The 15,749-nt window shown below is 38.8% G+C and overlaps 1 protein-coding gene across 2 annotated transcripts in view; it reads left to right on the forward strand.

Moving 5' to 3' along the window:
* Positions 1–15,749, forward strand: part of NT5DC1 (5'-nucleotidase domain containing 1) — a 159,632-nt gene that overhangs the window by 94,650 nt on the left and 49,233 nt on the right. For both annotated transcript variants that reach the window (XM_072855723.1, XM_072855722.1), the window contains exon 7: positions 12,155–12,329. In XM_072855723.1, the coding sequence (XP_072711824.1) occupies positions 12,155–12,329 (175 nt within the window). The remainder of the gene's footprint in view (positions 1–12,154; positions 12,330–15,749) is intronic.

Below are 15,749 nucleotides of genomic sequence, written 5' to 3' on the forward strand. Positions count from 1 at the left end.
TACAAGTTTACTTTTCACCTGTTTGCCCTTGTTTGGATAATGTTAAAACAGATGAAGATTCAAACTAGGAGATCAAAGAATGCAGAATCACAAATAGAGCACTTGGAAGATTTTTTTGTCATAACTTTGAAATACGCATTTCCCTGGGCTCTAAACTCCTTGTAGATAGACTGACCAGCAAGTACCTTTCCAACAGCGCTTTAGGTATAATTTGAAATAATTTCTTCTTTTCCATTCTCCCTAAGAGAGTGCTGAACTAAACACACAGGCTTTGCACAAATTTAATTTAGTTTTGCAATTTTTAAAACGTTTTTAATGGAGACTTTACATCTTGTTAGATTTCTAGAAAGCAGCTTTGTTTTCTTTGTTGTCAAGCTGATAGCACTATAGTAAGAATAAACAGGTCTTTGTGCTCAAAAGAATGGCATTAGAAATTGAATGTTCCTCTCTCAGCCTTCCTATGGCAAGTTCACTGGTACAAATGGGAGAGGGATGGTCTGCAGTGAAAGTAGCCTCAAGTCAGCAGTCTGCGTCTCTCTCTTTTGTTTTGATGAAGTTGTCAGTGTGGATCTCTAGTTTGTATATTGTTCAGATTGGCAAAAACTGTGTTATTAATAGCAAGAAGTCAAAAGCTGTGCTGCTGTTCCTTGCTGAATTCATTCCTTTTACTGCCTGCAAGCAAATTTAGTTTCTGGCATGATCATAGGCATCATTATCCATCGGCAAGGTGGATAAATAAATGGGTGGAGATAGGGGTGCAATTCATCTGTAATATTTAATCATAGTACTTTAAGGAACTATAGAAGATACCTTGCACTTACCCCACCCCACCACTACCAAAGGGATGGGTTAGGTGTTCCCTTCCTAACAGATGTTCCCATCCTAACAGATGTCCAGCCTTTTTTTAAAGACGTGCACTTATGAAGATCGTACAACCTCCTAGGCAACTTTTCCAGTGTGTCAATACCCTTAAAATTAGAAACTTTCTTATCATTTCTAATCTAGACTTGCAGAAGCGTAAGCTCACTACTTCTTGACTCATTGACCTTGGTCTCAGGGGACAGATTATTCTTTTTTCTTTTTTTCCCCCAAGCAGGAGCTTTCTACATGTTTGAAGACTGTTATTATTTCTCTCTTAGATTTATCTTTAAGCTGTCAAATAACCCAGTCTTTTCAATTAAGCCTTCCGCCACACCCACACCCTGACCTCTGACGGTCGCTGTTTGCGGATCATTGCCATTTGGGGTCATTTCTGTGGAACCGCTGGTTTCGGTTCTGTTCTGTCTCTTAAAAGTTTTATCTAAAAATTGTAGAGGATTTCGCAAGGCCCTTCTGCCTTCACGGAGGCCAATAAATAGAGAAAAAGAAAAAAAATAACAGAAAAAATGAACAGCCCAGGAAACAGCAGGGATTTGTCCTCCCAACACCGATGTGTTGATGGTTCTTGGTAACAGAGAGGCTGCAGTGCTTCAGGGTGACGGTGCAGCTCCCCACCCCAGGGCATCCTCCTCTACGCCGCCCGCGGTACCCGCCGGGGCACTGGGGGTGATGGTGCTGGCGGGACTGCACTCCCGCGGGGTTCCCGGGGAGCGGGATTCCTGGGGAGTGGGGTTCCCGGGAAGTGGGGTTCTCGGGGAACGGGGTTCCCGGGGAACGAGGTTCCAGGGTAGCGGGGTTCTCAGGGAGCAGGGTCCCAGGGGAGCGGGTTCCCGGGGAGCGGGGTTCCTGGGGAGTGGGGTTCCTGGGAAGTGGGGTTCTCGGGGAACGGGGTTCCCGGGGAGCGGGGTTCTCAGGGAGTGGGGTTCTCGGGGAGCGGGGTTCCTGGGGAACGAGGTTCCAGGGTAGCGGGGTTCTCAGGGAGCGGGGTCCCAGGGGAGCGGGGTTCCCGGGGAGCGGGGTTCCTGGGGAGCAGGGTTCTCGGGGAGCGGGTTCCCGGGGAGCGGGTTCCCGGGGAGCGGGGTTCTCAGGGAGCAGGGTCCCTGCTCGCTAGATGGCACCACCCGCACGTTGTACCGGAGAAATGCCGCCTGAAAGGATGAGTTTCCAGTCGGGGAAGTTGCCCTCTCTCTTTCCAGTACCGTATGGCTGAACTATTTATATGGCAAACAAATATGCATACATGTAGGTTTTGTTTCCTCCAACTGTGCTGACTTCTTAGAGGTGAATGAATGCCTTTAGACTGCATCTCACTGCGGTGTCTAAATGTACCCTCACTCTCTTCTCGTCATTTAAGCTCTTTGGTCTTATCCTGATGGCCCATCTGCCTGTTAATATTTCTTTAGTACGTGGAGACTGGACATACACTTCTGCAGTCTCATCCAGGAGCTGGTTTATGAAGCTGTGTAGGCCAGAACCATGAAAAGTACTTGGTATACATGTGACTGGGGAGCTGTGTTAACAGGATAGCTAGTGTGAGGTCCCAGGCAAGAAGAGTAGGACTTTCATCATATGTAATAAAATATGATGATAAGCTTAACAGAAGGTGGTACAGCACCTACAGTAGAAGTAGTTATTATTGGACACTACTTATAAGTTAGAAAAATCATGAGATCACAGAAAGCACACACGACTCATAACTTGAATTTTCTGGATATATAGGTTAATCATAAAGATGAAAGGTGAATAGCCTGTTACAAATCTCCCTTATTGTCACACTCTTCTGTATTGTCTTTTATTTTCTGATATGTTTTTCTGAGACAATTTTAAATGCCTCATTTTACACATAGTTATTCCCCTACCCCATTCTTGTGGTGCTCGTTGCTTGCAGTTTCCCATTGCCCATCAAGTTGTTGAAGTGTGGATGTGGCACCTGTACAGGAATGTTAAGTAGCAAGCAAAACTGGAGTCTGCACGCAGCTCTTGGTCCATCTGGACCCATTTGGAAAGTTTGCAACTGTTGACCCAGCGGTTGGAATTAACACCGTTTGGTATTGTCAGTGCACACTTCCTTGGGAGAGATAAAAAGATTATTTCTTGTTTTAAGAAAAAATATGGTTTTTCTTTACAATGTGTATACGTCTATATCTCTCTCTCTTTGTATGTGTGTGTGTGTTAGTATGTATGTGTGCATATATGAGGTATATGATGCTACTGCTTCCAGTAAAAATATTTCTCAGAACTTTAACTTCATTCTTACTGCAACAAGTGCCTCAAAGTAGCTGGTGCATTCAAAACTTCAAAAAGAGTTTCAGTTCCTCCCCAGAGCTATTTTAATTTGAGATCTACAGAAAAGGGGATTACCTGTAATGTCTTCTTGGTGGAGCAGTACAGCTGAGTAGGACTTTCAGTTTGTTTATCAGCAGCCTGTAGTCTGGGTGTCATTATAAAATATCTACGGACTGTATTTTATTTCTTCATTATGCATTTCATTTCCACACCAAACATAACAGTGTGTTTCATGCAAGCCAATGGACTCAAGTAAGCCTCATCAGGTGTGTAAATAAAAATGTACTCTAATATTTTACTTCCTGTCAGATTAGGTGCCAGCATTTCTTTTAGACTACAGATCCCATTTCCCACCTTCTTAACTGTCTTCAGTTGAACAAAACAATTTCCTCCTTCTGTCCTAAATTGTTTCGGAGTTTTTTTATGATGTGTTTACCAGGGGATATATTTTAAAGGTGTGTGAGTTGATGCCAGGTAGAGTTTAACAGGCATTTAAGTATACAAAGTTTGTTGGGAAAAGAAGGTGTTCAGTGCAAATAGTTATAAAGTATATAGAAGAATAATCTCAAATGTACTTCTGTGGCAAAGAGCAAGCCTGTACGACAAATGTGTAAGGATCTGTACCTTCAGCAATCTGAGTATAGGTGAAGATGGAGATTTCCAGAATATTTATGATTGTCTCCCTATAAATATTAACACCATGGCAATACTTATATAACAAATGATCCATGTAAATCTTTAACAGGAGGAAAAAATTGGGGTTTTGTTGCTTTGAGTAATCACTATATCACCTTTCTGTCTTTTACTTCCGCATGTAGGTAAGCGTGTTGCATGAATCCTATAAGAAGACATTCTTGACCATGGAACAAAACAGATTTTTCCACCTGCAGAATATTCACTTTAGATAGTTCACACATTGCAGTAGGGATTATGAAGTTCTGGATAATCAGACTGATTTAACTGAATACGTTTGTCCAACAAATGGTAGTTAGCTCTGCATGGGTTTAGTGCTCAGCCCATGGGTTGCAAGAGTGTCATCACAAGTTAATTGATCCCATACAGTTTGATAAACCTGGTCTGTTACACTGCAAACTAGCACGGTAATGTAAAGCAAGGAAGTGAATTATTTTGAGAAAGAAATAATTTCCTCTAAAATGTAGCAACAGATCCTGTCCTACCTCCAAAGTACATCTTTCCTGCTTTGTAGTGTACTGTGGAAACGTTGCTATGTTGATGTAAATATTAACATAAAACCAGAAGGTAAAGGACAAATGAGGAAAGAAAGAAATGCTGTTTCCAAGTTTTGTGTATACAAAACTATGGAAGGTCATTCAAACTACCCGCATCTAGACACCTTTCTAACAAACGTCATGTGTTAGCAGTCCTCATGAAGTCAGGCTGCAAGCTTTGCCACGTACCATGTGCTTCTCATGACTCTTTTTAATTTGTGTTGTTACCCTTTACTGAAGGAAGGGAACTGCAAGCATGGGATGAGGCAGGGCAAGGATTGCAGAGTGGGGCTAACTCTGGCAGTGGAAGCAGTTGTACCAGCAAGGTAGAAGTGGTCTGGGCTTGTCTCAGCGATTTGGGAACGCTAATAGGAACAGATAACATATGAAAATAGCCTGGCTTTCTCTTCCAGTGTCCATGGACTTCAGCAAGAAGCAAGAATAACTCTACATGCAAAAAAACCATGCAAGGATCTGTCTGTGGCATTGCACTCCTGGGAGCCTTGACCATTCTGCAGCCAGGACACTGCTGATGCAATGGGACATGAGGCAGGACTAGGAAGCAAGAGGGTGAAGATTAGGGGCAGACTGAATGGGGTTGTTCTTTCAGATAGGAAGGGGGGGGCAGCCAGGAAATGGTGCTTTTAAAGCTTGCTTGAAAGGCTTTTGTGAAAAAGTAGTTAACAAGTTATGTTTTCAAAAAAAGATACAGCCTCACCTTGAAGCTGACTTTGGTTAGGGCCAGCCCTGAAACCTGCAGCCTTGAGGTTCTGGGCTGGCCATCATAGGTCTTCGGTCCACTGTGAAACGCAGATAGAGGAGTGGGGGGGTGATGTTCAACTAAGAGATGGCAGAGCAGCAATAGCCTGTAATTTTGACGTCATGAGTTCCATTTAAATATAGCTAAAGGTTCTGTGCTGTTCCTGACAGCCTTTGGCATGGGAATCTCACGTTGGAAACGTGACGGTGGGAGGGAGCGTGGTGGTTCCTGCCTTGTTGTATCAGACCAGAAGAAACAACAGCTGCTCTTGGCTTCCTTAGAAGAATTTCTAGTTGTTCAGCCTCCTTTTAGTTTGAGACCTACCTTTAGCTACCAAAGCATTTTAATTTTTGCAGTAAGCTTCTCGTAGGCCACAGGAGTAGAAAATGAGTAGAAGAGGAAGTGACCCATGAAATATTTGCAGAGGTGATGTTTTGTGTGTGTTCTGCTGAAGTGTTTCGTTCAGTATATTAAATATTTATATAGCCCTGCAGTCACTATTAATCCAAGTAGTCATGTTTTCCCTAGCCCACCACAGATCCTTACCTTATAGTCACCCCCTTGAAATTAATCAAGGTGAACACAGAGTTGTCACCACTGGAAAATGGTTTATTATTTTTGAAAATAAGATCTATTTCTGCCTGACCAGAGCTGGATGTTGCTAAAAATATTGTGAAGGTTAATGTTACATGAACTGTAAACATTTTCTTTAACAGATACACAGGTAAAAGAGGCACGTGGAGGATCAGATGATCCTGTATGTCCATTAGTAACATGCGATTTGCTCAAAACTGCAGTGCCACATGCAAAGCATTTACTTTGTGATCATAAAAATCCTTACTTTTCTGAGAACATAGGAGGAAAAATTTTCCCTTTAATTTGATTTGACATACTGATACATCTTTGTTATCTATGGGTATGAATTATTAATAGAATACAATTTATTCTTAATACTGGTCTATTTTTCATTTCTTTTTGTATTACCTAGCTCCTCTCTTCTGTCTGATTTCTGTCATTTTTTTCCCCTTTCTTTCACATTCTGTTCCACTTGCACATCCAAGAGTAATTTGAAAGATGCTCTGCTTTGTAGGCAGACACCCGTATATCCAGGCACACAACCTAATTATTAGCTTCAACAAGCAGAGGTTCATCATACTGCCAAGTTCAGCCTCGTGATGGGCAGCGACTCACCAAGGTCTCATTCTGAATTTCTGGTCTCCACCAGCCAACCCACTCATACTCCTTTTTTTCCCTTCTCTCCTCCCAGAAATGTTGCTTCTCTCTTTTTCTCAGGTGAGAATGAGAGATTTGGCACCATAATACTAATATCTCCATTGTCTCCAAACTCAGTATCCTCTTTTCATGTCTGCTTCTATTTAACTAAGAGGTGTAAATAGCTAGTACTCTTCCTGCCTGAGCTGGACCAGGATCCTTAACCCTTTGGTCTCTTAAGAGACTGCAGAGTCTTAGGTAAGGAATTGAGACAATCACAAAGAACATAAAAATACAGAATATTTTACATCTGTCACACTTCTTTTTTGCTCTTATGACATTTGCCTCTTCCTAACCTGCTATCTTCCTGGACTCTCATCCTTTTATTCTTTTTTTAAACATCTTTATCTCCTGGGGGAAGGAGAGGGATGATTTATCTCTTCCTGCTGCTCCCTGTTCCTGATATCTGCCTGAACCCAGGCCTCCAGAATGTAACCATATTTTCCCCTATCATCCCTGCTTCATGCTTCACTCTGCTTTCTTATCTTGCTTTATGTTAACATTTCCTTCCCTCTGTCTCTCATTTTGCTTCTGCTGCTCCTACTAGAATACACACTTGAGCTGAAATAAAAGGAAATGAAAGATGACTTGTCTAATGTAATTTTAACCATCACCCGCTTTCTCCTCTACTTGCTTTCAGTAGATGAAATGTAAATTCTTTTGCAAAATCTTCTGTAATGAAGGTATTTTTCTTGTGTTTCTGTTGAATGCTCATGTTAGTTGTTGGATATGTTTGTTTAGACGAGAGAAGAAGCCAATAACATTGGTCAAAGAAGTGTCTGTTCACTCTAAAAACCTGAAGTGCTGTAAGACCACAAAGGAAAGCAACGTACAATGAATATAGTTGTCTGCATCATCATTGATAGAAAGACTTCATTTCAGCTCTACTCTGTTTATCAAATTAATAACTGTTACCTACAAGCCTGCATTCAGACAAAAATTAGGGAAGAGGTATAAGTTCTTACTCATTTCAGTGCTGCAGAGAATGGCTCTGGGTATTGGTATTGATCGCTAAGCTATCAAATTGCCTTTGAATTTAAAAGAGAGAAAAGTCACATTCCCAAATACTATTTTCATTGTAAGAGATGGTTAGTTGTTAAAGCCACTACATACAAGCTACAAATTGGCAGCTGAAAGTTTATTTTTCTTGGCTGAATTCTAGAGATTTTTTTAGCTTCATACCTCTCGGCTTAGCTAAGTCGTATAAATAGCAGATAAATTCTTTTTAATTCAATCAAGTAGGTGCCCCTTAGAAACAGTGACAATACTGAAAAATACACTGTGTTCCTGTGTTTTAGTTCTGGACTGAAACCTTGCCAGAAACATGCCTCTTGAACATTTGCCTTTTTTATAATCCAAATAACAGTTAAGGGATGAAAACTGCAGTGTCCTGGCAGTGCAGATTTACAGACGTTGAGTCCAAAGGAGTCCAGAGCCAGTGGGATGTAAACTGACCCTGCCAAAGAGAAGTGGTGTGTAATAAAGAGCACAAGAGAAATCCACAATTATTTTTTCCCCAGACAGAGGTATTATATTAGAACATCAAACTGCATACTTCAATAAAGTAATTTTGCAACTGTAGTAGAGGAGGGCGGTTGGATTAAAGACTGGATTATTGTCTGTGCTGGAGGACTTCTGCCAGTCATGGCAAGCATTGTACAGGCTCTTTCTGAGTTTGGTCTGGGGGTTCTGCATTTCCAGCTACACATAATTCCCATCACACTTGCTATCACAGCTGTATTACAAGCAATTAAACTGTAAGGCAAGACGATGCAAAGAACATCTTGATCAAATTACAATGTCAGATGAGACAAGAAAAAACAAACCCCAAATTGGACACTAAGGGAACCTCTGATAATATACATAGAGGAAATTATAATGCTTTGAAAATCCAACAGGATGTAGATCTGATAAGAGGCTCTGGTAGGACTTTAATACGTGGCAGTTCTAGACAACTCATTTTAATTGCTTATATTTCTATCTTCTGCTTTAAAAGGAAATATATTTTTCTGAAAGGATACTTAATGGACTGCAAAGACAATTATTATTTTTGAAAGTGTATTTGGAAGATGATTATAAATCCCTACAGAGGCTAGTTGCTAATTTGCTATCCCAGGCTGTATTTCAGAGATTTCAGATAAACTCCAAGTTGTTTAGTAACAAGAATGGAAATTGAAAAACTGCATTTGCTCCATGGCATCATACATGTAATAAATTACAAAGTTGTGCATAAAATGCTTACACATTTGCTTTCCTGCTCCACATCATTGGATTAAGTTTTCTCATACAATCACAGGGGGTGAATATATTGATTGTTATGTTAATTGTCACGGTCTTCTTGTTTCCATTTTTTTTATGAAATGCTTTCTTGTATTTTGAGAAAGTGTTCACACTGCCAAAGAGCCAGAGGTTACTAGTGTAGGCTTTGGCATGCATGCAGATAAATTAAAACAATAGAGACATTCAAGGTGAAAGTTGGGACATTTGTTTTGTAATTGTTGTTTTGCTTTCACTGATTTGTGGGTACACATTAATATATGTCAATGTCTGTATAGCCATATGTGATGTTCCTAAAACAGAGAGATAAAAATGTAGGGATTTTATTTTAGGCAGTGTACAGATAGCAAACTGTCAGTTGTAGATCTGGTGGTGACCACAAGTTCCCCATTTTGATACAGTGAATTTGTGGACCAGCAAAGCTTCTCTAAAGTGTGCTTATAGTTCTATTAAGTGTATTTTGAAACTTGGATGGTCCATAAGCATTATCAGGAAGGTACTGCAGGCTAGAGACATTTCTCATTTCTCAAGAATGGTGTTTGTCTGAAGAATTACTTTTTTGTTTTTCAAGAACAGAGCTGTATGACAGTTGCATAAAATCACTCTTATTACCATTAATTCACTTTCTCCTTTCCTCTGTTGGCTCTGGTAAAATTAGTTATTTTCTGATTTCTCACTGACTCTTTGCTCAATAGAGTTTTCTTATTATTTTTATGGTTTTCCTGCTTTAGAAAAACAAAGTGCAGCATATGGCATAGTTGTAATATATACCCTTGGAAAAAATGCTTCATTTCTCACTGTCAGATCATTCCATTTGATTGTGGAGGCTTGACATGATGCTATTTCTCCATCACATGTTAAAACTTCCACAACTCTTTTTTGTGTCTGTGGCTCTGCTGTCCTCCTCAAAACTGGCTCTTGGCCTGGGATAACAAGCAAGGTTTTCAGCTTTTATTTTGTTTGGCTTTCAATAAAATCTTGCAAGCTTTGGTGGTTAAACTCCTTTACAGGTATGAGTATATATTGGACTAAACTGTCTTCAGCAGATGCCATAGTATGTTAGGAATTAAGTTAATCTCTACTTTCCCAGGCCATGTTGGCCTAATTACAGTAGAGTGTGCTTTAATGAGGGTTCTTCTAAGGTATCTCTGTCTGATATGGCAAACAGCCCAGAGGCAAACTTCAGATCCCAGTGTCAAGAACTGATTCATTGCTTGTCTGCAATTAACAGTTGGGCTTCAGGGTCTGGAATGAAAACTACAATAAGAGTCTCTTTCAGCTCCTATGTTGAATCCAGAGTTGTTGACCTTTTCCAATGCAGATGTAACTCAAAGGCCAAATATCACAGATTTATCACATAGCAGATACTGCACAGAGTATGGACAAAGAAGACAGTGTTGATTAAATTTACTCAGAGTCTTTAAATTAGTTGCACATCAAAGAATGGTCAATGGAGGGTGGAAGGCATTTGGTAAGGAAAGAAAAACAAAGAGTGTCCAACAGTAAAGTTCATATAAAACAGATCTTTTTACCTTAGGGTAGAAAGAGTGATAGATCACTGTATACGTAAATGAACTTTGCCATCTTTCTTTTAATTGTTTGAACCTGTGAGAGCTAATACAAAGCCTGCTTTGTTTGTGTCCCCCTTCATTCTCATGTAATGTTGTGCATTTTTCAAAAACAACAAAGAAGAAAAATTGTCATAGCATAGCATATAAAATATAATTACTAATGATAATACTGAAAAAAATAATGCAGCTTCTGCTCCTCAAAACTATATTACTCATCACAAACAATATTCACACCCCCAGGAAAGAGGGGGGGAAAACATTACAGGAAACCTTCTTTCGTAAATCTGCTTCATTTAATCAAAAAAATCATTAGTCTTGGCTAGCTCTCAAGGCTAGCTCTCAATGCAAATGTCATGGCAGCCCATAATGATGGCTGCAGGAACAGGCTCATATTCCCCTGGTACGGGCTGTTACACAGCCTGACCTAAATACTATGAAGAACTGGAACAGTGACCTGGTTATGAGTTGGGAGATTTTGTTTCTCTTCTCAGATATAGTAGTCCACTCTGTAGCTTTTGGGAAGAAATCTGTCAAGTCACAGTACAGAATAAGACATTTTTGCCTCCTGTCTAGTTGCAGTGATAACAGCCAATTCAAAACTTCTCTTGGGAGAATTTTTTCCTGCCGTTTGTAGATGTTTGAATGTGTAATTTATGAAATAGTGTTATGTTTAGCACCCAGCATCTTTCAGTCTTTCTTTGATACTACTGTTTCAAACATACATGTTCTCTTTCATTAAATAGCTAAAGTTCAAGTGGTTTAAATCTTATTTTTTCAAACTAGAGAATAGCATTACTCGCATACCAGAAGGCTAAGTAATGTCTGGAATTTATTAAATCATTTAGCAAAGTTGACCACAGACAGTTGCATATAGAACAAATGCTGGAAGAAAAATAATTTTCTATGATGATGTTCATTATACTATAACACACACAGACTGAGAGCCAAATAGTTGGTATCATTTCTGTCTCTACAATTATTGTATTTCTTTTTAGACCTTTAACTAGCTTGACATTTTTGGTTATAGAGGGTTTGAGCACAGAGGAAATATGTAGTCTTAGATCATAAGAATTACAAAAAAAGGTAAGTTTAATGTTAATTTGGCATCTTGGTAAAGCAGCTGTGGGTTATAACAAGGTAAATATTTATTGGTGACTTTAATGAATAGGTAACTTTTACTGCCAACTTAGTGTTATTGCACACTTTTTAAAATCTTACATTCCAAGTGTATTTGCAAATTTCTATTTCTGTTATGTTCGGCAAAAAGAGCATTATTGAAGTTGGAATGGGAACTGGGGTTTTTTTTGCATCTGTTCCTAGTATTCCATGTACCTGTGAGTCTTTGCCAGTTTGTTTTATCAACCTTTCATAGATAAAGTGCTAGGTGTGAAAAATTAAAAAATATTTAAATGGATGTTATTGATCAGACAATTCTAACCTAAAGTGTCAGAAGTAACTGAACAGATGTTCTTAGAAATTTCAGGTCCTTACCATTTTCTAAACATTAAACTCATTTTAAAATCACAAATTGAGTATCCAAAAATTGAGCAAAGGGAACAGGCAGTAATTATTTGCTGTGTAAGACTATAATCTGTAATTTATGTATTATTTACTCTTATGAGCAAAAGAACATCAAACAAAATAACTACGAAAATTCCATAATAAAAGAGAAAAGTCATACCAATTTATCTCTGCTACAGCGTATCCTCTTGGTTTGATTGGTTTTTTGGTTTATATTGAGTTACAACCCAGGGAAAATTTTAAACTTTGCTTTGCCTTTTTAAAATTGTATTGTTTGCACATAAAAGGATATTTGTTGTGTGGATTAAGTGGTTTGTGAGCAGGATTGGATAATACATAATTATGTTTTAATTTTTTAGAAGACTGTGGGACGTATTTCCCAGAAGTGAAAAATCATCCAGACAAATATTTACAAAGATGTCCCGAGTCTGTAAAAAAGTGGCTGAAACAACTGAAGAGCGCTGGGAAGATTCTGCTATTAATTACTAGTTCTCACAGTGACTATTGCAGGCTCCTGTGTGAACATATTCTTGGGTAAGTAAGTGCAACGTCCATTTCAAATTATATCTGCCAGACAACAACTGGAGATAAGCCTGAGCTATAGGGAAGTTAATTTGAGTTTCTTTATATGTTGTGAATTATTTGGACCTGAGGTTTCTGGTGGGCCTCTCTCTAGTAGAGTGTTACAGGGTACTCAAGGCAAAGTAGTCCATCTATGAGCCTGTTAGCTGTACCTGACCCACAGCACACTTATATCCTGCATCTTTTCTGGGCATCATGATGGGATTGAAGATGACAGGGAATATCTTTCAGGCCAACACCCAATACATCATCTGTATCCCAATTTTATCATAACTTTTTGCTAGACTGTCTTATTCAAGCCACTTCCTTTCTGTGCTTCTCCAGTGGTGAGTGCAAGTAGTAATATTTCATTTCCTTGCAGTAAATCTGCATGGAAAAGCTTACAAATACTTCTTCCTAATGGTGGTTTCCAAGAGATGGTTGTGCATGAGAAATGTGCATTTACAGATCACAGCAGAAAAAGTAAAGCAGGTAGTTCATTGCACTTGGCAATTGGTTGAGATTGTAGTTGCTGATCACAACAGCTATTTTTAGCTGTAATGCTAAGAACATGACTGGTCAAGTCAAATTCAGTGAAATTCAGCAGAACCATCACTTACACCCCTAGAAACGAATTAATCAGTGATGCAAATAGCTGGGTGGGTGACATGGTGAGACTATTCAATAAATGAATCAAAGAAACAAAGTAGTGCAATGTGAGCCAACCTTGGCTATCTGGATATGCAAGGGAACAGCAGAGTAAATACAGCAACACTGTAAGAAAACCACAGGTAAGGTGAAAAACAGAGCTACCTTCCAAAACCAGTCCTGCCAGTATCACTTCTCTTTTGTACTCTCTGGGCTAAATCCTAAACTGAGCATCAGCTGTGCCAGTTCTCACTGCCTTGTATGAACATTATACTTGCTCATTTGAGGGGAAAATATACCTCCTCACAAAAAGCAATTCTCCTTACGAGTAAGATGCCTGTGAATTAACTCTCTTGTGTAGATCTGTCTAGTTGTTTTCCGAATGAAAATTTGGTATAAAACTAAATTCTTGGCTACATATAATGTTTTTGGCTTTCTTTTCCTTGGTGAATAATGTTTCAGCTGCTTAAAGCAGCTGTAGAGATCCTGCTGGTAAGACAGTAAGCAAGGTAGCAGAGAAGGTCGGTTGCCTTTCAAAAGACAGAATAGAGATGTTCTGCTAGAAGGATACTGGATCACTCTTTCCACATAATGTCTTTCCACATAATTGTAGGATGTTCTACAGTGTTTATTACAATCATATTTTCCAGTGACTCATGCAATGTGGCTTCCAAGACATCTTCTGGAGAACTGAGTACTCCACTGTCCATTAGACCTTACTGAAGTATTTTTTCCCGAAAATAATTCTGAACTGTTTATTCTTTTGTTTGTTCCATGCCTGTTATATCAGACAATAAGATTCTACACACCCCTGCTGCTTTTTGGGATACTGGAATATAGCCTAGGTTCACACCTATTATCTCTGCCCGTAACTTTAATTTGACCAGGCTAACTGCATTTTATTCTTGACATCAAGCCTTATGAATTACATCTATGTAGTCATTTATTAATTTCTTTCCCTACTTTCAATTAATCAATGTCATACTGAGAAGTTCAGAACTATATCGTATTACATCAAAAAAACCCGAAGGATAAAGATTAAAAGTGGAGATGTGTGTGAACTTTTAGCTTCTTACTCCTAATATCCTTAACTTGTAACTGTTAACTTTTTTGCACTTTATTTAAGAAGTTCCTTTTTGGCTAAGAAATTATTGTCCACATAAAATCAGCACTTGGAAATTCATGCTTAAGTGTATCATTTACCATTTCAAGAGCAAACTATCCCAGTTGTGTTCATCTGACCAAGTTGTCCTTAACTGAAAGTCATTTTGATAAGGAGAGAGGAAATCTAAGAGAAAATCTCATTTTGAAATAACACGAGAACCGTTTCCTAGCCAGAGCACACACATATTGCTGGGATCAGTGTATAGGGCATGTAAACCTACAGAAGCAAGTGTGAGTTCATTCACACAACTAGCTCATCATGGTGTGAGTTTTCAGGCTTACCTACCATGAGAATGTGTATCAAGTTAACTGAATGTTTAAGCGTTGGCAGGAGGACACCTAAAGATGAGTCAATCATTACATAGTCACTGAAGCTGAGTGTCATTTCACCTTTTCATGAATGTTAGCCATCTAAAAGCTAGGAATTTTTTGAAGCTCGTCATTTTGATTCCCTCTGTGGTTAGTGGAGAGAAAACACTGGGCATCATCTGTACCATAGAATTATGTCTGAAATAAGTGGGATGAATTGCCTTCTAAGAATGTGGATGTTTCTCCATTGGCTCTGCCTGTGGTGTAGACGACTAGCCGTGAATTCAGCATGCAATTTTTAGATGGCTAAAGTTATGTGAGATACATCCTACCCTTTGTCTTAGCCATCTACTGTAACCACAGGCCACAATACCAAGCACAAGCAGTAACTGGAATAGATTTTATAACGTATAATGTTAGGTAGTAATGTAACACAAGATACAGGCTCTCATAAAATCAGTAGCTTTGTACATGAGATTTAGTATGATTCAAAAAAGACCATAGATAACACCTTTCCACACAAAACATAGTTTTTTCTTCAACAAATTAATAAAAAGTTAACCGAATCTTGTGAAAACTCTGTTCATTCTGTTTCAAATTTTTTACACAAAGCACTCCCACAAGACTTCATTGTGCTCCTGAAGTGTTGGCTTCATTTTGAAAGTTCAAGCTTAACTTACCCGTGGAAGCATTATTTGCACTGTATGCTAATTTGAAAAGTTTAACTCTATCGATACTTTTCAGCTAAGGACAGAAGAGCCATGCCTGTTTGCTCAGCTTCTGGAATCTTCTACACAGAACCTAATTTTAGAAACACACCATTGTCATATTTGATACTTGCTCTTTTAAACAGTAAAGGTTTACATATGGTCACAAGTGGAGAAAAATAGACAAAGCTAAAATTTCATTAGAGGAAGGAAATTTAAAAACATTCTATTTTAAGGCTGGAACATAATTTAGAGCACAAAATAAAAGCTGGAAGATAAGCTTATGGGGAGACCATTCAATTTTTTAGTTGAAATATCTCAGTCTCATGGGAAATTGTAGATTTTTTGAAAATGACATGGTTAGCTAGTTTTCTTCCAGTAAAGTTCTTCTACTGTTGATAACATTTTAGTGCCTGTACCCATCCTGGACTTGCCATCTGGGACTTCTTTGTTCCATGCAAGAATATGCATCATTTTTGCGGTGTTATAGGCAATACAGTCACCTAAGCAATGAAACATTTCTACTAAAATAAAATACATGTCACAGATGGGAAATGTTTGCATT

The sequence above is a fragment of the Ciconia boyciana genome, chromosome 3, assembly GCF_034638445.1.
Source record: "Ciconia boyciana chromosome 3, ASM3463844v1, whole genome shotgun sequence".
Lineage (NCBI taxonomy): Eukaryota > Metazoa > Chordata > Aves > Ciconiiformes > Ciconiidae > Ciconia > Ciconia boyciana.